A 26,103-nucleotide genomic window follows, 5' to 3' on the forward strand; every position below is an offset into this window, starting at 1 on the left:
CAAGGCGGGACCAGCCCGCCACACCGTAATAGGCCCACCGCCAGGCCCCGCAAAACGTTAACAAAAACCGCAGTGAGACTTTTTTTGGGTGTTTTTTTTTTTTTGGCCATCCAGCACAAGACTTGATTGTTTTTTTTTTTCCACTTCCTGGTTGGGTTTTATTTGACGTTTCCGAACACCTGCTTGGGTTGTTTGTGTGTAACTTCCTTGTTGTTTTTAAAACTTTGCTTACAACTTTCTCTGTTTGTGTCCACCTTTTGGGTTGAACTCTGAAATACGTAGCGCCACCTAAAGGACTGGAGAAGAAACGCCAACCCGATTTTCGATCAATTGACTTTCCTTTGTTAGAGCAAAAGTTGTTTCCAAAAAGCTCGAGTCCGCATTTGTCGTACGCAAACCATTCAGTATGCGAAGCCATGCGGCTTTTAGCTGTTGGGAAATTACAAATCGTGCATTTGCGTGCATTTCTGACTGCTTGAACAATCTGTAAAATCCTAAAACACATCACACAACATTTTTGAATAAGTCCCTTTTTTTCTCCTTTCCAGCCATTGCTTAAACAATAACAATAGCAGTGTTATGCTTTTTAAAAAAAAACATCTGGAGGCAAAATTGTTTTATTTTCCTTTTTTTTTCCATTTAAAAAAGCTTTTAATGCACACGAATCAGTGACACAGCCTTTGTTATTTTCATCTTGAGTTTGAACGAGCAGCTTTTAACAATCTGCGCGAACGTGGCGAGAACAGAAATAGCTGCAGCTCGCCTTGCTGACATGAAATGGATAAATAGCCACTCGTTAGGTCATCATGACCCCCGTCGTGCCGCCCCCCCCTCCACACCTCCCCCAAAAAATGCAGCTGTTACAACGATGACACTGCACAGAATCAATTTAACTGCATGTCGATTAGTGTGATGGTGATGCTATTGTTTTCACGTCCTGCAACAGAAAACAATGGATTTTTTATCGAATAAAATATGGGTACGCATCTTTTTGGGTCACCCTGTAATTAAAATACAGTGACGTCAAAAGAAATTCCATGAATTATAAAATGAAAGTATTCAACCAGATCATTACGTGTGTACACACACACACACACACACGGTGGTGGATGATATAGCTTGGAGTGCCCAAGGCGGCGGTGGGAGCCGAGCGAGTCCTCATGGTTGCAATGAAAAGTGTTATCAGTTATCAGCGCCGCAGCCCGACTGGCTGGGAAGTCATTTGGAACGCCCTAATGTGCCCGCGTGACTCATCGCCAACACCTACGGCGCCAAAGAACCTTGAATCCTATTGTCAGTGTGTGTGTGTGTGTGTGTGTGTGTGTGTAGTCGTTTCAGAATATTTTAGGTTGAGTCCGTATCATATAAGGATGAGTCACTTTGTTTCCCCACTCAGCCGATTGTCGGAATCAAAGCGCCTCGAATGAATTCATCCGCCCCAGATGGACGCCCCATTCCGGCGAATTCCTTTGGTGGGAGCTCGTCAAAGCCGCAAAAGGGCCGCCTGAAACCAAAATGGCTGACTTGCCTTTCAATATCAGGCATGCGCCCTTGAGACTTTTTCGTGCGTCCTGTCATGAGAGACGTGTCATCCCCAATTTGCGGCGATGGCTGAATCCGCCGCCTGTCTTCATAAAACTTCAAAGACACGTGAGCCCGCCTCTACTTATCGTCCTCAATCACGGTTTCCAGACTTGCTTTAGAAGCGTCGATAAGCTACCCATGTTTTCGTAAACTTCTAACAGTTTTTTTTTTTCGGACATCAAAGACACTTTTCTACCATGCCGGTCTTATAAGTGTCAAAGACAATTTTTGAGCGATTGGCAAGTTGAGCGTACGTTTTCATAAGCCTCAAATGCAATTCAACGTGCATATTCTCTTCGTCACGAAAGATGTTTTGCAACGGACCTGTTTTGCGTTCGACATCACAGATAATTTTTGACAGTCCTCGCACTTGTTTCGAGTGAACCTCAAGACAGTTGAATGTCGCTATTCTTGTAGCCATCGAGGGCAATTTACCACATCCCCGTTTTTGATCGCATCCGGGGACAAATCCGAGTCACCGATGAACCCAACACATTTTCATATACCTCAAATGAATGCGTATTCGGAATCCTCCAAGACAGTTTCACATCCGTGTTTTCGTTCTGTGTTTTGTTTTGTCATCATCAAAGGCGATAAACGACGCCGCGCCCGTTTGTGAGAAGCTAATCTGTTGTCGGAAGCCTCAAAGACAGACAGCGCGAGTTGAAGCTGACCTTGTTAAAAAAAAAAAAAAGCTTGTATGCCTTCAGCTCTTTTCAAGCAGATAGCGCACGGGGGTGAATTTTCCCATTTCCTTTATCTGCGACTTGGCACGGCGCTCGGGCATCCGCCAGTAAGTTGGCCATATGTAAGTGCACGTCCTAAACGCACCTCTTGTCTCCGCTATCGTTTTCACGCTTACCTCGTCGCGGCACCCCACCCCCCGCCCACCCCCACCCCCCAGTTGCTCCTCCATTATGGCGCCGTCCGCTCATTCTCGTTTGCCTCCCTATCGCGCCACCGCGTATTCCATTCATTCCTTTTTCCAGCAGCGGATGAGCTTATCGCGCGCCTGCTGCTGCCGGCGCTTGGGCAGCGGCAGTGGCGGTGGCGGCAGCCCGATTTCTAATAATTTGACCCTTTGGCATATCGCTAAAACCGGAAATGTCGGTGTTTTGCCGGCGGAGAACGCATGTCGGCGACCTCGTTCAAACTTTATGGCTTTGTCGGGCAATCTGAGAGCAAGAATTAGTCAAAAAAAAATAAAAATAAATACAATCGCATTTTCTTTTTGAACTACCCTTCCCCATATTGTGATTGAAAATCTGATTTTTCAAGGTCCTCAAATATTATTTGTATTAAACATGTTTTGGTCAGCAAGGTTAGTGCCTGCTATGGGTTCACGCACTCCCCTCTGTCGTGACTGAGTTGCAACTTTGACACAGATGGAACTGGCTTTTCAATAGCTGCCCACTCTGTAGTGACTGATATAACACTTTTGCCATTGAGACTGAGACACCAAGAGGAGCTGATGAATATCTGCTCACTGTAGTGACTGATGCTGCTACTCAATCCAATCCCTCCCAAAAATCTGGATAAGGCCCTTGACAGCAGCGTGGGGGGGCGGGGGGGAGTCGGTGGAGGCGTGGCGGGTAAAATTTGAATAAAAATCAATATATTCCTCATTGCAGGTGTCGCTATGGCAACAGGACGAAGGGGAAAACAAAACAAAAAAAACCCCTAATCGCTACTTTCACACCTGAACGTTTGCAGCAGAGGCCAATTCACTTATTGACGCGCGCAAAAAGGCTAATGGTACGAGCGAGGGGGGTCTTGCAGCGCGAGGAGATGTGGGCGGACAAGACATTGAGGGGGGTGGCGGCGACCGCTCGGCTTGCTGATTGCGCACCACGGGCGACTCCAAAGACAAATGACGGACGCGCTGCTTTGTGTCTGAAAGCACACGGAAGCAATGTGCAGTTGTTTTGCTGTTTTGTTTTTTTCTTCACATTTAATTCGCGGGCAGGAAGTCAGCCATTTTGATTGGAAGCCACCATCTTAGGTCATTTTTCCTCTGAAAACTTGCCTTCTCTCTCTCTCTTTTTTTTTTTTTTTTTTTTACCCCCAACTGCGTGGCTGGTGAGTTCTTTGGAGCAGAGGTGTTGTGATTGGACACATCCGGTTTTTTATTTTTTATTTTTTTTGTTCTTCCAGTCCGTCTCCCGTGGCAACCACCAAGCCGATTCCTCGAGCCTGCTTTCATTGTGGTGCCTCCGATTGTGTTGTCGTTCAGCCAAGACAATGCGCTTTGTAGCTATCGGCTGGGATTATACACAGCTCCACTCCACTGCGCGTATGCGTGTGTGTGTGTGTGTGCGCGTGCGTGTGTGTGTGTGTTGCCTACAGGTGACTCATCGCACTGCAGATGACCACAATGTGCTGCTGTTTGAGAATTCCACACTCACATTTCCCTTCCTCGTCCTTCTATTCCTTCTATTTCCCTTCGACACAACGCTTGCCGCCTTTTGCACCAGCCTCTCATCAAGTCTCTTATCTCTCTCTCGCTCACTCACTATTTCACTCTATCACACACAAACACACACAGTCAATCCTAACTACCCGCCGCAAAAACACAAACGTCAAGAACATACTCGAGCCACACAATTACGTTGTAAAACATTGACTGGGCGTGTCAACCAAGTTTTTGTCACGGGCCGCATTGTAGTACGGGTTACCCTTGAGAGGGCCGTTTCGACTCTGAACCCAAATAAAGAGATGATCTTCTCATTTTGCATCAACGCAACAAATGGATAAATCGCTACTTTTGAAATCGGTAAAAGCTGGTTGAAGTTGATGCACAAAATTTGCATCAGTGGGCCACCTAAAATAATGTGATGGGCCAAATCTGGCCCCCGGCCCTTGAGTTTGGCCAAGACTATTCTAAATGTCCACACTGAGATGCAAAGAAAAGAACACACACACTGGTCACCATAGTTATGGCGCACCAAGACAAAGTCAAATGGATATGTGTGTCAAATGATGATGAAAGCCAAATGATAGGTGTGTGGGATCAAAACGTGTTTGAAAAGAATACCGGGTTTTCGTCACAACAGAGGGAGATTTTGTTATTTTTACCCATTCACAAATTTCCGTGCATAGTGAGCTTATGTGCACAAAAATAGAAAATCGTGTCTGGAAAGAAAATTGCGTGTTGCGTCAGTGTGAGGTCACATTTAAAAACAAACAAACAAAAAAAAGCAACAGCAAAAATGGTTTATTTAATTTTTTTATTCTTACACACAAATCAATGAAATAATCCTGCGGATAAATAATCCTGTTAGGTGACGCTTTTCACTGTCGCTGTTGGGAAAAAAAACTGCCAAAATAGATCAGGCTAATCTCAGTCGTGCACACACACACATATACACACACGCACGTATTTCCATGGTAATTACCCTCGAGCCCCGGTGGTCCCGGGGGGCACGCGGGTGACGGTGGTCTCACAAGAGTCCCAGTTGTCCCATTGAGGAGATCATTAGGTTGGTTAGCGTAATCCACAACAAGCCCCCCGAGTGTGCGTGCGTGTATGCGTGCGTGTGTGTGTGTGTGTGTGTGTGTCCGCGTTAAGCGGCTGTTCAATGGACTCCAAGGGTCCGCCGGGGGGTGCGGACATTAGCTTTATTGCCGCGATCTGAGGGTCTTGTTTAGCCACAGCTGGGATTTAAAACCCCTCGGGAGTCCGCCTGATGGTTTACGATAGCGCACTTGAATGGCACAGGAAATAGCCGTGAAATTGCCAGGCCAACACCCACCAAAAATCTATGCATTGATTGATAGGGGGAGGAGAAAAAAAAAAAGGACAGTATGTCCATATTTTACATATTCCCCCCCCCCCTCCCCAAAGTGTGTTTCTTTTTGTGTCTGGAAAAAAAAAAGAAAAGTAATTTTCTTTCCATAGTTAAAACTGCAAAAATGCTTCTGATGATTGGGTTTTTATCCAGATCGGTTTTGTTTTTTGTTTTCCCCCAAAAACAAAACCACTTGCTTTAAGTATTAGAGAAAGGCCATTTTTGTGCGTAGACGTTTTAAAAAGTGAAGTTGGTGTTTTTAAATCCAGAATTTTCTCTTTTGTTGCTTTTCATCTTTAAAAAAACGTTTTTGGTGTTTTTTTCCCCTTTTTTAATGAAAGGTAATTAAGTCAATTTTCGCACTACTTGTACTTTTGCGGGCCAGGTTTTCATCTGCTCCATTTCTTTGCGTGTTGTTATAAAAAGATTACGAAACAAACCTAAAACAACAAACGTCTTCACTTTTGTGTTTCAATTTTATTCTGGATTTTGTGCGAAGTAGGCGGCGTGAACTCTCCGATCAGCGGCCCGACTCTCTAAAACGTTCTGCCATTTTCCTGACGTCGTTTGCTGGAGGTGGGGGGGAGCTGTGGATTTTTTTTTTCTCGCTTTCCATCCGGCGGAGTGAAAAGGGTCGCAATGGGGAGGAGGAAGAGGAAGAGAAGAGACTGATTGCTCCTTTTGTTGAAGAGTGAAGCTCGCCACCTCTTGGAAGATAATTGGAGGCTAAACGTGGCAAACAAAAGCCGAGAAAAATAAACACCAATGCCGCCCATTGGCTTGGAATTTTGAACTTCAGGGATTTAACGAGGCGCATACATTTGATTTGCGTTTTTTTTGTTCATTTTTACTTGCCGCCTTTGATGAGCCAAACGTGTACGTTTCGCAAACGGTCGCCAAAAAACTTATGTATGTGTTTCATGATTACAGGGGGGGAGAAAAACATGGCCACAAGTTTGTCTGACTCAAAATTCTGTCTGACAATTCCCAAAACCAAACCATTACATTTTACAAGGACTCAAAATTGCCTGATGACTACTCTAATTTCACCAGAGTGTAAAGACCACCATTTTTCTTCAAAACATCACTAAAGCAACCTGAATGGTCTTTTATGTTGACAAAAACAAACAGAAATGTATTAAATTCTACACCCCCCCCCCCAAAAAAAGTTCTAAAAGCACAATCAACATTATTTTTGACAGTCACGAAAACGTATGCGCACTTTGTTACTCTATAAATGGTCTTTGACATTTTTGAAAAGGGGCATGTGAATTCGTTCAAATCATCTTTGATGGAAGACTCAAAATTGTGTTTGAGGTTTGCGTTAAGAATCATGTCCATTCAGATTGCCGCATCATTTCCAACTCCGTTCGGTTTTCCTGGTGATGACTCACTTTTTTTTTTCTTTTGTCGGCGTAATTGACGACAAAACTGTGAAGAGGACGCCGCGCGCAATAAAATCCACGCATGTCGTAAAACACACCGCAAACGCGCCACGTCCTGCGCAAACACCGATGACCTTTTTCCCCATGCCGACACGCGTCACACCGGGTGAGAACATTGTGACTATCACAGCTGGCTTGTTCTCAACGTCGGTGTGTGTGCGCGTGTGTGCGTGCGTCTGCTTCATATTCCAGTCACAAGCCAGGGTAGCGCGCGCTTGTCCAAAGCTACTGGTTTCAAAGTAGTTTCATTTTGTTTTTTTGTGCCTGCCGGGACCTTTCCAAACGTTGCCACAACAAAGCGGTGACATGGGTGTCTTTGAGGCTTCCAAAAAAGATGCATTAGGTTGGTTGTCGGTTTTATTAGCTTTAAATTTAGCATCTTTGACAGACATACAGTGAAAGAAATTCAACATTGGAAGAATTTGGAAGAAATAAAATGTCTAAAACCCGCTGTCGGTCCTCAAGCTAGCTCGCTAACTCAACTAGTCCGCTAGTCCACAAGCTAGCTGCTAGTAAACGATAAATCGGAATGTATCCGAAGCATTTTTTAAAATTATTTCACCCATCAAGTTGATGGGAGTTAGCACATTTGCCTCACGGTTCACAGGTGGCATAGTTTCGAATTTGAACTGCGACCTGTGTGGAGTTTGCGTGTTCTCCCCATGCTTGTGCATCACATTTTAGTTTGCGCTAGGAGACAAAGCTAAGATATCGGCCGTCAGGGATGACTTCCATTTTTTTAAAGGTTTTATTATTATATATATTTTTGCAGTTAGACCTTTTTTTTTTTTTTTTTTTTTAAACAGCGTCCGTCATGAGACAAAACAATCAGTTTCAAAAACATCACACAATGAATCGCACTCTAGCGGCACACCTAAAGGCACATGGCGGGGGTTCGAACATGGAACCTTTTAATCACCCACTCCATAAATTTTTATTTTTATTTATTTATTTATTTTTACCCATCTTGAAATGCAACAGTGGGTGTGACCCTCTCTGCACGGTGTGTGTGTGTGTGTGTAAATGTAGAGGTGCACATTTATGAGTCATCCGCCCAAAATATGCCCCTTCCCCGCTCGTGCCGAAAAGTTACTTTTTATTTATTTATTAATTTTGCACTGACTCCTCTTTCCACTCCTACTGTGAGTGTCGATAAGATGGGCCGGCATGAGTCATATCGCGATGCCAGGTGGCGAATCGTGCTCACCGCTCTTTTGCCACTCGCTTTGGAGAGCTAAAGACGCTCAAAACAAAGCTACATGGGAATGTGCGGATGGATGGAGGGATGATGATGGGAGGAGGAGAGGGGGGGGGTGTGCGAGGGATGAGGGAAGATGGAGGGAGGGGCGGCGCTGATGCTGGCGGCCTGATGACTCATGGCGGTGCTGCGCTTTGTGCGTCACTGGCGCTGGCTGGAGGAGGAGATAGCGGGGAGAAGGGCTACGCATTTAATTACACGCACTGTACACACGCACACACACACACACACACAGACACGCGCGTGCGTTAAATCATATCCCCAGTTACACTCTTTACATGCGAGTGATTTAAGCGTCCAGGTGTTTTCGTCGTCTCGGGCGTCGAGCGTTTGGAAAAGATCCAGCGAGGCGCGCGTGCGCGCGGCAGCAAATTAAAAGCGCTTTCAAACCGGTAGCCTTGGAGATGCGCGCACCGCGCAGGGGCTTGTGACTGGAATGCGAAGCAGACACGCGCACGCACGCCGAAGACGCTCCAGCTGTGACGGTCACGTTTCATAAACTTCAAAGGCGTACGCCTTTTTGGAAACATCACCACAGTTTGGACTTTGACGAATGAACGATTGGTGTTTTCATGAATGCAAAAAATACTGTCCCACATTTTCAGTGACTCGGTTCACTCATCGGTTGCATTTTTTCGTAAACATCAAGACAACTCTGGCTTCGATCAATCGAATGTACAGTCCGTAGCTTTTACGAAACACTGGATTTTTTTTTGTCCATATTTTGAACAGTACGTACAAAGCATCAAAGACTAAATTATGTTTGATGATTCCAAAAACGCAGAAGTTACCTTCAAACAGACTTCAAATTGCCTTTGATATCTACAAAAGCCTCTGCACTGGTTTGGTTTGTCAAAGGCACTAATTTGTCTCTGGTGGATAAGAAATCAGTAACATGAACAAAATTGTCTTTTGGCTTGTCAAAGACCGATTATGAAGACAAGTGACTTTAGGTTCGTCCAACTCAAAATTGTGGCATTTTGAGAAACGCGTCGTAAGCCATACAGAAGTCAATTTCGTGCTGTAACTGACTCGCGCTGGCCGATTAGACGTGCTGGAACCCAGGCGGCCGCGACACTGCGCTGGCGTTGCGTCCCCCCCCCCCCGCGAGCCGCCTGATGAAACATTCCGTTTTGGCTGCAATAGCTCGGAAGGCAATATTAGCAATCGTGGCGCAAGCCACGGCAGACGAACGGACGGACGGACGAACGGACGGACGGTGTCCCGGGAGGCCCGGCACGCGCTGGCGGGTTCAAAGCCCTCATTAGCTCGTCTCTAATACGATATCTGTTATCTTGTTACGCCACGCGCACACATTCATCACCCGCGCATCCTGCGCACTCCAGATAAAGCCCGCTGACTTTCGAGATCGTTTATATAAAAAAAAAAAAAGAAGAAGAAGAAGAAAAAACATCCAAGGCTCCTTTATGAGGTGGCTGGAGAGAGAAGAAAAGCGCTTTGGAATAGTTGACAACTGTAGTGACTGATGCACACCTTTCAAAGCAAGACTCGCACACATTGAAGAAAATGCAGTTGGAATAGTTGACAACAGTATTCTTTTTTTTCTTTGGCCTACCGTAGTGACTACCGTAGCTGTGTCACGTGACCGACCGAGTGGATGTGATAACATCGTTGCCGGCAAGGATTGGAGAGTTCAGCCACTTATCCGGCAAAGGCAGCCAATGACGACCATAAAAACTCGGAAGAAAATGTCTGGGATATTAAAAGCACTACTTGTGTGGCGGGTGAGTGAGTCACACAGTCCGCCCTCAGCGATAACCAAGACACCCGTGTTTGGATGAACACGGTGCGATTGAATGCAACCAGGATTATAAATGAAGGATTGTTCATTTTAATGTTAGCCTTGTTGTTAGCGTTCCCGTTCATCGTCCGGCATTGATACGCCTTTGCTCCCTTGATTTGTTTTGATAGCTGTCAGTTGATTGTCTGAAAGCATCATCGTGACTCTTACAGGATTTAAGATGACTCATGAGCAATTGTGTCTGAATAGACCGGTGTTGTTAGCGTTAGCATTGGAATCAAAACCCCTTTTGCGTCGTGATTTGTTTTGACAGTCAGCGGCAGTTCGAAAGCGCGCTATCGACATCTACAGGACTGAAGTGAAATAGCAGCAGTTGGCTAAACATGTGGGCTTACGGGGGTGTCGTTTTAGGCTGGTGTTAGCATTGGTGTTAGCATTAGCATTCCAAGTCCATTAAAATGAAACTTATCAAATGAGGGAAAAATTTGCATTTCATGTTAGCTTTGTTGTTAGCATTAGCATTATGAATCGAGAATGGAAATGCCTTCGCCTTGATGTGTTTCGACAGTCAACAACAGATTTGAAAGCGTGTTTTTTGATACATTCGGACGACATGCGTCGAATGGATGCAAAATCTCTTCATATCAGCATTATTTTTAGCATTTGCTTAACCAACAAGGGAAGACCTACTTTTTCTTGTCAATTTGTTTTTACATTTAGAGAGTGCTTTTTTTTTTTTAATACGCTCAAAGGAAATGCACCCAATGAACAATGAAATTATAATTCATATTTGGATTGTGGTTTTCAAAGCACGCTTTCAATATGCTAAAATGAAATGCAACAAATGGATGCTAAACCTCCATTGCATTTTAGCATTGTCGTTCGCATTGTCGGGAATGGAAACGGCCTTCATCGCCATTTGTTTTGACAATCGTCAGCAGTTAGAAAGCGCACTGCCGGCGCCAACAGGTTAAATGCAACACCTGTAAAGTTGGTACAGTGTTTTTGCAGCCTAAGGCCAGAACAAAGGCCCCTCCCGGCCTGAAGGGTAAGGTGTGAAAATGAGCTAAACGGGCCGCCCGCCCTCTCTGCAAGGTCAAGCAGCTGCCACAGTCAATGAGCCTCTTCAGTCAACAAAGCTCGGAATTAACGCCGAGCATCGCGCCCCCGCCAACGGCCCGGCGGAGGGTGCCACGCGGAGGACGGCGTGTCACGAGGCGACGGGCAAGGGGGAGTTTGAGAGTCGGGTGGGGGGGGGGCCCGTGACGCCATCGCCTCGTCAGGCGGATGAGTCACAGGCTGACAAATGGAAGCCGACGGCGTCTTTTTCGGTAGAAGCAGCAAACTTTGGACACTTTTCCCGTGATGCCCCCATCAGACAAGGACTTCATTAGGGCGTAATCACATCCAAGCAAATTACGCCAACGCTGCCTCGACGGGCCGCGATTTTGATCACTATCGGGAATGTTGCTCAAACAAGGCCTGTGACTCACCAGCCTGGATTACTTTTGATCCTTGCAGTCGCTCCTTTATCTTTTGCTACAAAATTCGGAGCCCCCCACCCCCACCCTCCCTGTCCTACTGCTTTTTGTTCCCCACCTGCACTCATAAACGTGCAAATGACACAAAATTGCTCGCCGCCAATGGAGGCAGCTCAAGTGTTTGCAGGTGACAGCAAGCCCCCGCCGACCCTTCCTCCTCCTCATCATCATCCTCACCCCCACACCCCTTCGCGTCCCCCCCACCCCTCGACCATCTCCGCACCCGTCTTGGCAGTTATCCTCTCCTGTATTGCCATTATCAGCTGGAGCAGACACCGGAACGCGGACCCTGCATTATTCCCGAAAGCCCCTCAAAGCTTTTCAACATGCAATCCGCTCCCCCCGCCCAATCCCCCACCCCTTCCTTCCTCCATCTTGGCTACCCTTTTAGTCTCCGCCTCTCGTGACGCCATGCCCCGCCATTATCTACGCCACACAACAGTGACACCCCCCCCCCACCCCCACCCCCGCCCCCCGAACACCATCATCATCATGATCATCCTAATCATGCCGCCGGCCTCCTTATCTCCCATCATCAAATCTGCTCTGACTCAAAGCAATTATCTCTCATTTGTTCACCGAGGCCCAGCCGCCAATCAACACCCCCACCCCAGCACCCCTGTAAACCCCACCCAACAAACCCCAAAGCAACCCGCCACCACCTAGTGGCGGCGGGTTGCTCAGCGTCAACATCATGAAAACGCGCATATACACCGGTAAGGGGAGGGGGAACGGGAGCGGGCGGGGACGGCAGACCCTGGCGGGCTTTGCTGCATCACCACTGATGGGTGACGACACCCACGTGAGGTGACTGAGGCATCATCACTTCCTGTCATGAAGGCGGAGGGCGCCACCGAGAGGGAGGGCACGCAAGTCGGGGGTGGGGGTGGGGTGGGCATACAACCTTTAGTTTTGGGATCAACTGATGCACAAAGGATTCTGTAATCCTGACCCTGTTATCGGTGGCACAGTCGTGTCTCAGTACAGATTTTGCAGCGACTGCGAGGCAGCTCAAGTGGACGGATGCACGGATGGATGGATGGGGCCAGCAAGTCCAAATTAGCAAGCTAACGTCACGTGCACTTGCACATGTTACCGTGTCTGTCATCAGCTTGAGGTGAATCAGTCACCACCTACTTCCCTTAGAGCCAAAAAAAAAAGAAACGTTCTTCATTTTTGTCAGCAGTTGTCATCTTACCACTACCGGGCACATTCTTCCCAGGTTATTGATTAGCATCCTGGTAATTGGTTATTGATTGGAGGCCAGCGTGCCGTCCAGTCGTCCTGGCGTGTCGCGTTCAGTCCCAACTTTCGGCGTGTCGTCGACAGGTCTCGGCGGGCCTCTGCGCCATGACGCGCTTCACGCTGCGGCTGCCCGACGAGTACAAAAGGGAAACGCTGCTCTTGGTGAAGCTGGCCGGCCCGGTGGTGAGTCTGGTGAAGCAGTATGTGGCACACGTTTATCTTTCTGGATGCTATGAAAGAATTTGTGATCACGCGACGGCGCGCTGTGTCGCATTCCAGCTGCCACGCTATTTGGAAGAACTCGCGGACTGCATTAAGAGGCCGTGGGATGTTTCTGTTGGTGCAAGAACCTTTTTGATTTTGAAGAGAATCGTGCTGGACGTTCAGATTAATCAATTGATTTGAAGTGATTATGTGACAAAAGATGGCCGAGGCTAGCTGAGGTTCAACGTCCAAGGGAAGCGCTGTTTTTAAGGGGCTGCTCATTTTGAATCGGGCGTGCTGGGAGTAGGGAGGGCTCTAGAATAGGCAGGATAGGGCTCTCGAGGAACCGGAGTTCCCTACCCCTGCTCGAGATCAATGGACGGACACAGAGAATCAGTTGAAAATAACTAGCTAGATTAGCTAGCTAGCTAGTTAGAGGGCTAGCTAGCTAGACTAATCTACCTTTAAATAAGAAAACCTTTATTAGTCTCGCAATGGAGAAATTCCCAATTCACAGCAGCAAAGTTATGAATGTTCTCAAAGAGCTCATGCTAATGTTTGCGTTCAGAGTTTGTGCTGGCGTCTTCACGTTTTTCATGAAGGTCACAACGGAGCGACCTTTGACATTTTCTTATTCTTTCAGTTCATTTCTCAGCTGATGAGCTTCCTGATCGGCTTCGTAAGCCTGGTGTTCTGCGGCCACCTGGGGAAAACCGAATTGGCCGGCGTGGCGTTAGCGATCGCGGTAAGATGTCTTTTGGCCCAATCGCACGCGACGACGATCTCACGCCGCCGTTTTGCCTCAGGTGATAAACGTTTCGGGTATCTCCATCGGCAGCGGCCTGGCGTCGGCGTGCGATACGCTCATCTCTCAGGTATTCTTTTGAGTTGTACCGAGCTGTCTTGACTTCGGAGCTGTGCGGATCAATCATTTGAATTGGTGCCTCCCATGTTTTCCTCGCTGTCGCCGGCAGACGTACGGCAGCGGCAACCTCAAACTGGTGGGCGTGATCCTGCAGAGGGGCATCCTCATCTTGCTGCTGGCCTGCTTGCCCTGCTGGGCCGTCCTGCTCAACACGCAGCCCCTCTTGCTGGCCGTCGGCCAGAGCGCCCACGTCGCCAGGTGGACTTTGCGCACATCCCCCCCCTTTTTTTAAATGTTAGAATGAAGGTTTTTACAATGCTCCTTTATTCTGCTCAAAGGCTCGCTCAGCTCTACGTCAACATTTTCATGCCGGCCTTACCCGTGAGTGCACCCCAAAAAGATGCTTTTGTGCACCGCAAAGGAAAGTTATTAATGGCATCGACGTGTCTTGGCAGGCCGCCTTCATGTACCAGCTGCAGGGGAGGTATCTTCAGAATCAGGTGCGAGCGAGTTGTCGACTGCCGGGCGTCATTTACCCTTTCTCTGCCCACCCATCAATCAATAAATGAGTGAACGCTATCTGTGGTAGGGCATCATGTGGCCTCAGGTGATATCCGCAGCCGCCAGCAACATTTTCAATGCAATCATCAACTATGTCTTCCTGGTGGTGCTGGATCTCGGGGTAGCGTGAGTACATGCGTGCGTGCTTCGAAGGCACGTGAGTTGTTGTGGTCAATGAGTCCAGGAATAGTCAATGAATACGTGGATGGATTTGCTTTGGTGCATGGCGGGGATGTTTGATGACTCACCACGAAATGTGATCATTTTGGAAAATTCAGCACCCAGAAGCCGGTTTAACCTACAAACATGAATTTGGTGGGCCTTTCCATCGTGACTAGCGACACAAGCAAATCAGAAGACGCAATTTCTGAAAAGATCCAGGAAGTGGGTCTGGGCGCAAACTTGAACGAATCGCACGCATTCAATTTATTATTTTTTTTCTTCAGAAATCCAGCCGCTAGAACCACTTTTACCTCGAAATGTCAAATGTTTTTCTGTCATAAATAGACAAATAGAAAAACCAGAGAAAGACATGCCTGAAAAGACACAGGAAGGCAGCCATTTTGGGTCTTGAAGAGGTGACATTTCATGATTCAACTCGCCATAAAAAAACAACAACTTTTTTTTAAATTCAGCATTCAAAACCAGTATGACAGAGAAGCATGAAATGTAATTAGTGACACAAAAAAATGTCTCGAGGCTGTATCCAAAAGGACACAAGAAGGCAGCCATTTTGGGTTAAAGCAGCTATCAAAGAGGTGACGTTCGATGACATGTCAAGATGTTTTTTTTTTTTGTTTCTTTTGTTTTTAATTCAGCTCCTAAACCCAATTTTACTGATCCACGTAGATTTGGTAGTCATATCTATTATGAGTTAAAGACCCACAAAAAAGTCATGAGGCTGTGTCCAAAACGCCACAAGATGGTCGCCATTTTGGATGAAAGCGCAAACCTTTGTTCTAAATTCCTTCCTTGACGTTTGACTGAACGAGACAAACTTTTACTAAACATCGCTTTCCTTCTTGTTCGTCTCTCCAACAAAAGTGGATCGGCGGCCGCTAATGCCATCTCGCAGTATTCCTTGATGGTGTTTTTGTTTGTGTACATGAACGCCAGGGGTCTTCACAAAGCCACGTGGGGCGGTAAGACAGAGCTAGGCTCGGGGCTATCTCACAATATGCAATTCAGCGGCACACAAAAATTCACCCTTGGACTGAATTGAGGTGGTTTCAGGTTGGTCGCTGGACAGTTTGCGCGAGTGGGGTCCCTTCCTGCGCCTGGCGCTGCCCAGCATGATGATGATGTGCCTGGAGTGGTGGCTCTACGAGATTGCCGGCTTCCTGGCCGGCTTGATCAGCGAAGTGGAGCTGGGAGCCGAGTCCATCCTTTACCAGCTGGCCGTCATGGTCTTTATGGTATGATGAGATGTGGTTGTGACATCAAACCATGCCGCGATTACGACTACTTCTACCACCACCGCTGATGAAAACACAAAAAGTCCGAGAGCAGGAGCTCACGCTAAGGCAAGGACATTTTATTCAATTGGAAAATATCCTTCCCGCAGTTCCCGATGGGCTTTTCCGTGGCAGCTAGCGTTCGTGTGGGAAACGCTCTCGGGGCCGGGAACACCGAGCTGGCCAAGCTGTGCGGGAAGGTCTCGGTCACATGCGCATGTACGTCCAGCGCGCCTTCAAACGCCCCCGAAATGTTCAACTTGAATCACCTTGTGGTTTTTGTTTCCCGTCCAATCCAGTGGTGGTCTCGTGCTTCACCGGGACTTTCCTGGCCGTGTGCCGCAACTTCATCGCTTACATTTTCACCACAGACAAGTAAGGTCCACGTGTTGAAGGCGTCCTCGCTTTGGTCTGTGTTTTGTGATGTCCCCCACCCCTTTGCTCCTCTTTGCACCACAGGGAGATTGTGGCAAGGGTGGCAAATGTTTTAGAGATGTACAGCGCCAGCCATGTGGCCGATTCCTTTGCGGTAAGGATGACAACGTCATCAACACGATTTTTTTTTTTCCCTCCACCACTTTTACTTTCACCACACCCTCAGGCCGTGACGGGAGGAATCGTCCGCGGCGCCGGGAAGCAAACGGTGGGCGCGCTGTGCAGCTTGGTGGGCTACTATGTGGTGGGCTTCCCCATCGGAGTGTCACTCATGTTCCCCATCAACTTGGGAATCTTTGGTGAGAGGATTCTTTCTCATGTTGTGGATGAAACGGAGTATTTTTCAATGATACTGATCTCAAATGTTGTGATTTACCACAGGACTCTGGGCGGGATTCCTGATCTGTGTGATCCTGCAGTCCCTCTTTTACACCATCTACTTGTGCAAGCTCAACTGGAAAAAAGCCACAGTGGAGGCGAGTACCCGTGTAAAACGCAAAGGTCAACAACATCATGGGCTCAAAATCACTCGAGGGGACTTGCTCTCATGTCCTGACATAAGACACATGGTCCATGAATTAATGGGATTTTTGCTTTTAAATAGGTGATTGCCAATATCCAAAATCAATAAGGTTCTTGCTAGCAAGTGTCATTCATACAAATTGACTGTGACACGTTGTGACCTCTCATAGACGTGTATACCAACAGTCTGATGTAAACCCATCGTCGTTTTTTTTTTTTTTTTTTCCTAATTCAAAATCGATATGATTCTCTAACGTTGTGTTTTGGCCGCGCAGGCGCTGGTACGCGCTGGAGTCCATGTTCGAGACCAGGATAAGATCTTTGTCATCGACAGCAAAAGTAAATCTCGCAGAAACAAAAACAAAAAAAGAAATACTTCATGTTGTGTTGAAAGCAGTTGTGGCTGATTGAAATCTGCCCAGCAACAACACGTGAAAACTCTCTCCCTCCCAGCATGTGAGCAGCAGATGAGTACCACTGCAGCCAATCCTTCAAGTCCAGAACAACCCGAGCAGGACGCAGCCGTCCCGTTATCCATCCGGCAGCTGGCACTACGCCGCGGCCTGGCAGTGCTCTTCATGTTGGCTCTCTTCGGCGCTGGAGTGCTCATCAACGAGCTGCTGGTCTCCCTGCAATTGAACTGATTGTGAGCCAAAATGGCCGCCGTGCAATACTCAGTTTCACCGTAGGGGGAGATCGTCTGGATGGAAGATGCTTTTCACTGACCTCTCTGGTCATGTGCTGCCCCCTGTTGATTAAACCGTGTATGACACATCTTCAAACGCTTTCAGCGCCCTCACCTTTGATAGGGACACGGCTCGTTGTTGACTTTGCTCCTGGTTTATTTTCACCAAAATCCTTTGAAGAACCTCGCTAGCGAAAAGAAACTTCACTTAAACAACTGAAACAATTTTTTCCTGTGTGTTAAACATCAGCCTCCTGGAATTTAGCACTGCGGCACACAAAGGCATTGAATGCATTCCAAATCAACCTGGAATCATTTCTTACAGGCAACCCAGCCGAGATTGCTCGAAATTTCCTCTCCGGAGGCTGCAATCAGTGTCACGCTGTGCCGCCATTCACAAAATCAAGCCTGTGTATATGTCAGTTTATTGTTGCGCACAACTCGTGGCAACAGTTCAGGTTGACAGTCTGGTAAACATGACCCCAAAATAAGGATGCTTCACACCTCATGGCGGACTTTCTCTGTTTTTGGGGGGCAAAATAGTGTCTTGAGACTTTTTTGGTGGGTCTACTCATGATAGACAACCAAAAACTGAGACAGTAGACAAAAGCAAAACCACTGCAGAGAAATTTGTGTTGTCGAGTAAATTAGGATGAACTATATGTTGCTTTGCACTTAGATTTCTTCCTGCATGATTTTGAGTGCGGCAGGCATTTTTTTAGGCAAGTGTGGACATTTTATTTCATGAAACCCTCGCTTGACAAAACATGACAAAGAATGACGCGCGTACGCATGGCCACCCCACTGAAAAATTTCTGGCTACGCCGCTGGGTATGAGCGTGCGCATGAGTGCGCGCGCGCATGTGAGTGGAATTGCCTCTGACCTTTGCTCAGCACCGGATCTTTTGAATGAGCTGCAGCGACGCAGGAAAGAAAGGACTCAAATTAATCAAAGGACGTGATGGCGCTTATCTCGTCGGCAAATTTGCTGGCGGACAGTCATAAAATAAATTTGACAAGTCTAGCCAATGTCACTCACGCGCTCGGTGCAATGCATTGTCGTGGCATGACGAGCTTCTGATTGCATTTTGTCAGGTTTTCACGCTCATTTCCATGCATTGAAGGAGGACAAGAGAGTTTTTAGATTGAGTCAATTGTTTTGTGCTATGACCTCCAATCAGATTGCTGCAATCTAATCTGACAACACCGGCGACGACTCTGGCCGCTGTTCTCAGTCACTTTTGCGCATTTTAGGTCACATCATTTTTTTTTCCAGGCACTGCAATTCTTTTTTTTTTTTTTTTAACGTCCACACCCACGATTGCGCACCAGCCAACAATAAACAATAAAAAGGGTACAACATCATTGATAGCAAAGACTGGGAAGTCATAAAGCCGAACAGCATCTTTAATAGCGAGCTGACACATTATCACGTCCCAGATCTTCACGCCAACACACTCAGGTGAGCCACGCTGCTAGTTTTGTAAAACGCTGCTGACTATTCTTGCTGCACTTCGCATTCACATTACAAAGCGCGGATGCTAGTTAGCGCAATCTGACTCAGAGCCACTCATGAGCACTAGTCACTTTTTTTTAGGATCTCTATGAGCTTTGGAAAAAGGATAGTTATTATAGTTGCTGCAATTTTTTTTGTGTGCAAGTCGACAAAAGGACTCCATAAAGAGCGTATGATTCATCCTAAACTATTTTCTCTCACTCGTTTACCAGGAAGGAATAAAATGGCATCCTACTGTTTTCTTGTGTTAGCGATGTGTGCGGCGCAGACGTTCTGTAAGTATTACACGCACACACACACACGCACACTGCCTGTGAATGCTGAGAAACCAGCATTGTGTGTCAAACGGTCGTTTTTACCTCCGCCAAGGCCAAACTGCACACAATGAAGCTTTTGTCATTTGGTTTGAGTCAGGGTTATGCTTTTGAATTTTTTGTTTGTTTTAATTCATTTTTAGAGCAGGTCTGCTAGTTTTTATTTGTTTGTTTTTTTTCAAAAATGCTTCCTTTTAGTTTAGTTTTTAATTAGTTTCAGTGTTAATTTTTTTTTTTTTTTTACATATATATATATAAAGTAAAGGTAAACTGCAATTGTCAAACAACTGTTTGCCCTTCTTCAAGTTAACTTGACTTGACTGAGGGAATTAGCATTTTGCCGCTAATCTAATTGTCACCCCCTCCAGGCATCACCATCGAGTCCGTGCCCGGCATGGACGGCGAACGAGTCATCCTGACCGAGCTGGAGCGAACCGTGTCGCTGATGTGTTTCAGCAACCGATCGGAGGACGACGCGGCGGAGCTGGTGTGGCTAAGGAACGGCCGGATGGTGGATCTCCGCGAAGGAAACCGCCAGGGACAAAGCGGCGTGTGCATCATGCCGGTTATCCACCAGGACAACGGTGCCACCTTCACCTGCCGCCTGCGCAGCAACGCCAGCGTTGAGGCTTCCGTCACGCTCAACGTTACATGTAAGCGTCGGCAGAAACTGCACAGTGCATACCTCCGCCAAAGCCGAATAAACCTACATATGTCCGAAAAACTACTTTAGATTGAGAAAAAAAAAAACATACCCCAATCCTGTAGGTGACAGTCGTCTGTAGTATAAACCAATTTAGGATGGGGACCAAATACGCCGTTTCAATCATTTACGATACGGTAGTGATATCACAATACTGAAGTATTATCATGTATCATGACACTGCTGGTATTATGATATTTGATATTGATAAAGCGGCGCCAAACATGTTACATGTTTTGTCTCGAGAGTAACAGTAGCTATCCATTTCCCGTCCTCAGATCCGCCCATAGTGTCGGGATCCGAAGGCGTATGGGTGGAGCACGCCTCGCCGCTGCTCCTGAGCTGCGACACCTTCGCCAACCCGCCCGTCTCCTCGGTGCGCTGGACCCTCAACGGCAGCGCTATCGACATCCTCGCGGGGCGCTTCACCCTGACCGACGACGGTTTCACTAGCCGGCTGACTGCTGACAAGGCGGAGAAGAGTAAGCACGAAGGCCTCTACCGCTGCACGGTTGACTCGCCTGTCTACGGAATCAAGAGCAAAGACTTCCTGGTTACTGTCAAAGGTGAGTCCTTCAGATCCAGAACCTACTGTCGAGCCCCCCCCCCCTCCCCCCACGCTGCTAATTTTTGCTGTCCGCAGAAAGGACACTTAAGTTTCCGCTAATGCCCATCATCGCCGGCGTGGTTGTGGTGTGTCTTACGGCAGTCCTGGCCATTGTATCACGCTGGAAGAGAATTAGCAAGGTAACCTGGCGCTTACAGGACATAGACAAAATGATTCAAGACACAAGCCATCTCCGTGGGTGTGCTTAGGTGTACCAAGACTTTTGTCCGTATAACATCACTAATGGTGGCGCAACGGGTCTCCTAACGCTGAACTTTTCTCTCCCGACAGTGCTGCAAGTGAATGATGGTCATCAACTTCAAATCCCTGTCTGCAGTCGGTTAGCTTAGCGCTGAGGATCAGAAAAGCAGCAATTGAACGGACTCCTTTTGTAGATCGCCACATGACTGCTCGTCTTCATGACAGGAGGGACAAGCCCTTGCACTGACTTACGCTTTGCATAAAGTCAAGGCTAAGATCACCAGCAAATTAAACAACTCCTTATGTAGCCCTCCATGAGGACGCCTCTTTTGTATATTGCAACTCAATGAGACTGCCTGAAGCCAGTTAGCTTAGCATGAAGCCAATTAAAGAGTCCTTTTGTAGCATTTCACACCTTTTTATTGGAAACCGCAACTCGAACAGCCAGTTAGCCTAATATAAGGCTAATTCGGGACCATTGTATTTGGTGCTGTTATTCTGCCACCTAAATAGCTTATACTTTTATTTTTACCTCGCAATCACACTTTTTTGTTGTTTATTTATATGGGCACTCTAGTATTTTACCAAATTGGAAGCAATATTTTCAATACGTGTTCCTATTTTTACATCCAAGACAAGTGGATTTAAACCAAAACTGAAGACAGCTTTTTATGCCTGACCTTTAACTCCTGACTCAGTGACACTGACTCGTTAAAATGGTGTTATACATTTACTTTTAATGAGACTAAAAGCGACACATCAATGTTCAAGGCCACGCTCCTACTGTCACTTACCCATAAAATGAAATACGCTGGTGTACGTGTTCACTTGATGAGAAATAATCCAAATAAATAAAGAACGGGTTCACCCATCAATGTGTATTCTGTGGATTGGACTAACCCATTATCAATTAAAAGAAATAAGGAAAGCAAAGTGGTAACGTGGCCTGGTTCATGTCAATACTTCTTACATAACATACCGGTACAGTATATAGAACTGAAGACAATATTGTACGTTGGTCATCACTGAACAATGATAAATTTAATCACATTGTGATTCAACAGAAGTTGGATTAAGGCTCATGAGACAGGCTGATGATAACGTTGAAAGTTATCCTTGAACCATCTTTCCCACACAAAAACATGACAACACTGAGAGCAGGACGCCAACCGACAACCACAGAGGCAGTAGCGACACCTGCAGGTCTATTCAGGAACCACAAAAAAAGAACGTTCGGAAGCTGTTGAATCAATTAATCTTTAGTTTTAGTGATAATGAAATCCAAACACGTGGAGACTAAATTTGAAATTAAAAAAAGGCCGGAAATAATTGACAATGCAAGGAGGGTGAGACCCTGTCAAAGGCGTCATCAAATGTGTGTGGGGGGGGGGGGGGTTCTTTACAACAGTTAACTCGTTATTAGATGCTACATTAATAATATTGGTTCTGACAACATAAATATATAAGAATAACAAATGCTATAAAAAAAAAAGAAATTGTATAAATATTTAGCCCTTATCGGAAACCAGTAGACCGGAAATACACGTGGAGGGCGGGACATGTCTGTGACGTCACTTAAACGGGCGTTTCCCAGCCTGCCTAGAGCTGCTGCTTCTTCGCCGCCAAATTCAAACAACGGAGGACTCGTCGAGACTTGTACACCAAAGTGTTTCTTTTAAGGTAAGGCATAAACATACACGTCCCCAAAGGAAAAGGCATGTAATGACGTTTCCTTTCGTTATCATCGCGCGGGGGTGGAAGACTTTAATCTTTATCTTGCGTGAAGCTTACGCTGCGTTCAGGGGCGCTGGCCCGGTTTGAAAATCCCTCGTTTTCCCAAATCAGTTGTCCGTTGTCTGTTGTGTCCAAACGGACTCAATCGGGTACGTGCGTAAAATTTCAAAGATGATTTCCATCCAACCAGTATTTTCGGACAGATCTTTTCAAGACGGTTGCAATGATCGAAGTATCGATTTCCTCGGACAATTACAAAGAAAATGATGACTATTAAGAAGCTGTGAAAATGCACCAACGCCTGACCATCGTCTGAATGAAAAGTTAATGGGGGTCCAGACTTTGGCTGTGACCCTTATTGTAGAATACAGAGATTCAAATTTAAATAACGTCTTTAATCTTAGCTTATTTTGAAAAGACTGTTGTTATTGAAAAGCTTGCTAAACAATAACAGTTATATTAATTATTTCAAATTAAGTTTGGTAAAGTTGCGTAACCTCCAAAAATGTAAATTATATAAACAGTTAAATAGAGTAAATAAGAAAAAGAGTCAAGAATGAACAAGCACTTTTCATAAGCTGTTAATTTATGTCATCAGGAGCACATGTATCACAGTTAAATATCACTGAACCATCTTCACGCAGCGTTGAAATGTCATCGTCATTTTCCGTGATGGATGGGGTGGGAAGAGCCATGGTGGGAGTCTGGCGGGCCCAAACTACCCTGGACGAGTCGGACGGCGCTGAGAGCTCCCCGGAGGCCCCCGACCGCTTTCGCAAGCTGCGCTCTTCATCCTCCCTCAACACACTGCGCATGTCCCTTCGCAAGCGCCTCCCGCTGCACGCCGTCCAGGCCAACTCCCTCCCGGAGGATGCCAGTGGCGAGCCCCCCAAAGGGGAGCCCAAGACCGGCACCGTCCGCAAACTGACGCGAAGCGCCCGGAACTCCATCTATGGGGTCTATCAGGTACCAACACTCGACGAAAGGATACTGATGTGATTATCTTTATTATCGTTTTTTTATCGTCTCCTACTCAGAAGTTGCAGAGGAGCAGGGAGTTCTCCCGCGACCAGTGCTTGGTGGCGACGCCGGGGCGCATCTGCGAAGGAGAGGAGTCCGACTCGCCGGCGTACCACACCCCGAGGCGCACCACCAGGTCCGCCGCGGCCAAGGCAGGACGCACACCGGGCTCCAGAGGGAGGAGGACCCCCGACACCGCCGCCCTCGGGGTGAAGCACGGAGGAGGGCGGAGGCAGCTAGTTCGCATGGCAGCCCTGCGAAGCCCCTTTGCTTCTCCCAACATCCAGAACCAGAGGCTGTGAGTCACGTGGATACTGTGCCCCCCCCCCCCCCCCACACACACACACAAATGACAATTTGCTTCCTTCTTTCTCACTTTTTACCATCTTTCCCCTGACAGGAAGTTTGACCAGGATCTGGAGTCTGTCTCAAGTGGACTCAACAGGCTTAAACGTCTCTCGAGGGCCATTGATGAGCTCATCGGAAGAGATGACAAGTAAGGATTCTTCTGCGCCGCACAATATAAATACGACTTGGGGTGCCCAAGTCCGGTTCTCGAGATCATCCGCCCAGCCGGTTTTTGATATGTATAGTCAATGTGGGTGCTCTGCTCGTCAGTTATTCGAGAAAATAACCACCATGCAAAAGGAAGCAGAGGAAAGGGGGGAATCTGCTCTGTCATTGATCATGAGGACTCTGACCATATTCGTCTGTGAATGAAACATCTGTGTGTGTTTGGGAGAGCCGTTGGTCTGGACTGGATAGAGCCTCCCGTCCAATCAGTCCCAGCCGGCGTCTCCCGACATTTCCCTCCCACCCGTGCACATTCTTTCCCGCCTCGATTTCAAACTGAGGGGCAGAGCATGGAGAGGGAAGCAAGTGCGTGTGCGCGTACTCTGACCAGAGAAAATTCCAAGAATGTGTCTGACTGGCCGTGCTCTTGCGTGTCACTTCCTGCTGTGACGTTCAGCGTGTGGAATTACAGCAGTGGTCTTACATAAACATAAAGTGTTTTATTTTTGTTTTGTTTGTTTGTTTTACCCCCTTCCTACAACAGGCGCTTTGGTTATTCCCAAATTGCAGAGTAAGGGGAGAAGGTAAATGCATCCTCACAAATGGCAACGACTAAAAGAGGAATGATGAGCATGTGAAGGAGATGCATGTGCCTGGAGTGAAAACAACACTTTTCTTCGACTTACTGTTTGTTGCTTGTTGACGGTGGAACCTCTACTGGTGACAGCGCAATGACCTTCATACAAAAGCATCGTTTTTGCCATTGACATTTTAATGCCACCAAAACAAATACCGGTAGTTAAAAAAAAAACTTTCAAACTGTGGTCCTCCAACGTTTTATACCAAATGTTACCTGAAATAAAATTGGCTCTCCAAGGACCAACAGCATTAAAATTTCAATGATTCAACAAAAATTGTTGGGCGGTGTTTCTGTTGCATACCACTAGAGGGAGCCCGTTTACCAAAAGTGGTACTGGAACCGCACTTTGAACTGAATACAGCAGCATTGCTCCAAATGGACTTTTCGGGGTTCCACCTTTGAGTCTCTGCCTTTACAAAAACTTTCCCATCTAAGGTCGCTTGTGCATCTCGACAGTCCACTGACAACAAAAGAACTCATCGAACTGTTGATTGTTTTTTTGATTGATTTATCATTTAGGCGCACCACAACGGACAAGTGTGGCTGTTCGACAGCCACGACGACGACGACAATGACGACGATATTGATGAGGAGGAAATTGGACCCCGGCGGGAAGCTCAGCTGCTCCAACCTGAGCCACCAAGCCTCGCGAATGTCGGAGCGTTTTGGCGGCTGGGTCTGCGCCATCCGCAAATGAGGCCTTCGCTCGATTTGTGTGACATCGCGAAGGACCTTTCCTCTGTACATACAGCCATGTTACAGGAATCAAATGTGTCAATTTTTTTCCTCTGGACTTGCCTATTAGCAGTTATTTGTTTGGTTACTTGTGTCGCTAGGCTAATTATGGGTCAACTATCCTAAAATGTACTTGTGTTTTGTTTTTCCTCTAGCTGCTACAACCAAATGTATTAGTTCCGATGTTTTTTTTTTAAAGATAATCACTAATTTTTGCTAAATTAGAAATCTTGTTTGAAGGAATAAGACCAAAACTGTATCTGTAGAACTAACACTAATATGTATGCATTTGCAATGTTATTAATACTGTATTTGTAGACTTGTTTTGAACATGTTTTACATATGAATGTACGTTTTGAACATGTTTTACATATGAATGTGCCTATTTTAAATACATGTACGTTTTTCTACGCGTATGTAACCCCCAGGGAGATGCGGGAGCTTGAAATGTGACCTGTGAGTGATTTATGTAGTCCACTCGTTTTGTGATATGCAAGACCCATTGGGGGATAAAGTGAGCGAGTATTTGCTCCTGAAAGCCTCCATAGACCACCTTTCTCTTGACAGGAAGTGGGGAAACTTGCCAAATGTGAATTAAACATTTATAGTAAACTACTTGTCTGATATAATTTTGGTGTTTTACAGATTTTCCCAAAAACTGGGTACAATAACATTTTAAAGGGTGGTATGCCAATTTACAAATTTAGTAGAGTCCTTAATTTTTACTTGTAGAAACTGCTGTTCTTGTAATTAAAAAAAATTGTCTTAGTT

The 26,103-nt window shown here is 46.5% G+C and overlaps 3 protein-coding genes across 5 annotated transcripts in view; all 3 read left to right on the plus strand.

Annotated features, from left to right (window-relative positions):
• Positions 1-17,446, plus strand: part of LOC147194097 (multidrug and toxin extrusion protein 1-like) — a 30,490-nt gene extending 13,044 nt beyond the window's left edge. The window contains exons 3-19 of the mRNA XM_086130644.1: positions 9,657-9,820; positions 12,708-12,806; positions 13,471-13,572; positions 13,634-13,702; positions 13,802-13,950; positions 14,031-14,073; positions 14,148-14,192; positions 14,282-14,379; positions 15,298-15,395; positions 15,487-15,668; positions 15,818-15,926; positions 16,007-16,082; positions 16,167-16,236; positions 16,309-16,441; positions 16,524-16,618; positions 16,940-17,003; positions 17,118-17,446. Coding sequence (XP_085986770.1) covers positions 9,758-9,820; positions 12,708-12,806; positions 13,471-13,572; positions 13,634-13,702; positions 13,802-13,950; positions 14,031-14,073; positions 14,148-14,192; positions 14,282-14,379; positions 15,298-15,395; positions 15,487-15,668; positions 15,818-15,926; positions 16,007-16,082; positions 16,167-16,236; positions 16,309-16,441; positions 16,524-16,618; positions 16,940-17,003; positions 17,118-17,308 — 1,686 coding nt within the window. The 5' untranslated portion in view covers positions 9,657-9,757 and the 3' untranslated portion in view covers positions 17,309-17,446. The remainder of the gene's footprint in view (positions 1-9,656; positions 9,821-12,707; positions 12,807-13,470; positions 13,573-13,633; positions 13,703-13,801; positions 13,951-14,030; positions 14,074-14,147; positions 14,193-14,281; positions 14,380-15,297; positions 15,396-15,486; positions 15,669-15,817; positions 15,927-16,006; positions 16,083-16,166; positions 16,237-16,308; positions 16,442-16,523; positions 16,619-16,939; positions 17,004-17,117) is intronic.
• A 142-nt stretch (positions 17,447-17,588) lies between these two features.
• tmigd1 (transmembrane and immunoglobulin domain containing 1) lies at positions 17,589-21,097 on the plus strand. 2 transcript variants are annotated; one of them, XM_086130650.1, is made up of 5 exons: positions 17,589-19,140; positions 19,548-19,832; positions 20,161-20,448; positions 20,526-20,629; positions 20,781-21,097. In XM_086130650.1, exons 1-5 carry the CDS (start codon positions 18,954-18,956, stop codon positions 20,790-20,792), a joined length of 876 nt encoding a protein of 291 aa, XP_085986776.1. In that variant the 5' UTR covers positions 17,589-18,953; the 3' UTR covers positions 20,793-21,097. The 2 variants fall into 2 exon arrangements, with proteins under 2 accessions (XP_085986776.1, XP_085986777.1); XM_086130651.1 differs by having other exon boundaries at positions 17,589-19,832.
• Positions 21,098-22,278: 1,181 nt separating this feature from the next.
• pimreg (PICALM interacting mitotic regulator) lies at positions 22,279-25,937 on the plus strand. 2 transcript variants are annotated; one of them, XM_086131079.1, is made up of 6 exons: positions 22,279-22,370; positions 23,069-23,390; positions 23,462-23,742; positions 23,845-23,940; positions 24,502-24,541; positions 25,117-25,223. In XM_086131079.1, exons 2-5 carry the CDS (start codon positions 23,076-23,078, stop codon positions 24,530-24,532), a joined length of 723 nt encoding a protein of 240 aa, XP_085987205.1. In that variant the 5' UTR covers positions 22,279-22,370; positions 23,069-23,075; the 3' UTR covers positions 24,533-24,541; positions 25,117-25,223. The 2 variants fall into 2 exon arrangements, with proteins under 2 accessions (XP_085987205.1, XP_085987204.1); XM_086131078.1 differs by lacking the exon at positions 24,502-24,541 and having other exon boundaries at positions 25,117-25,937.
• The last annotated feature ends 166 nt before the right edge of the window (positions 25,938-26,103 follow it).

The sequence above is a fragment of the Hippocampus guttulatus genome, chromosome 15 (assembly GCF_054856545.1).
Source record: "Hippocampus guttulatus isolate MCC_2025c chromosome 15, RoL_Hgut_1.0, whole genome shotgun sequence".
Classification (NCBI taxonomy): Eukaryota; Metazoa; Chordata; class Actinopteri; order Syngnathiformes; family Syngnathidae; genus Hippocampus; species Hippocampus guttulatus.

Coding starts and splice junctions, on each gene's coding strand:
- tmigd1 (XM_086130650.1), top strand. CDS start 18,954: ATGAGCTTTGGAAAAAGGATAGTTATTATAGTTGCTGCAATTTTTTTT. Junction 19,833..20,160: donor CGTCACGCTCAACGTTACAT/GTAAGCGTCGGC, acceptor TCCCGTCCTCAG/ATCCGCCCATAGTGTCGGGA. Junction 20,449..20,525: donor CTTCCTGGTTACTGTCAAAG/GTGAGTCCTTCA, acceptor TGCTGTCCGCAG/AAAGGACACTTAAGTTTCCG.
- pimreg (XM_086131078.1), top strand. CDS start 23,076: ATGTCATCGTCATTTTCCGTGATGGATGGGGTGGGAAGAGCCATGGTG. Junction 23,391..23,461: donor CCATCTATGGGGTCTATCAG/GTACCAACACTC, acceptor TCTCCTACTCAG/AAGTTGCAGAGGAGCAGGGA. Junction 23,743..23,844: donor AACATCCAGAACCAGAGGCT/GTGAGTCACGTG, acceptor TTCCCCTGACAG/GAAGTTTGACCAGGATCTGG.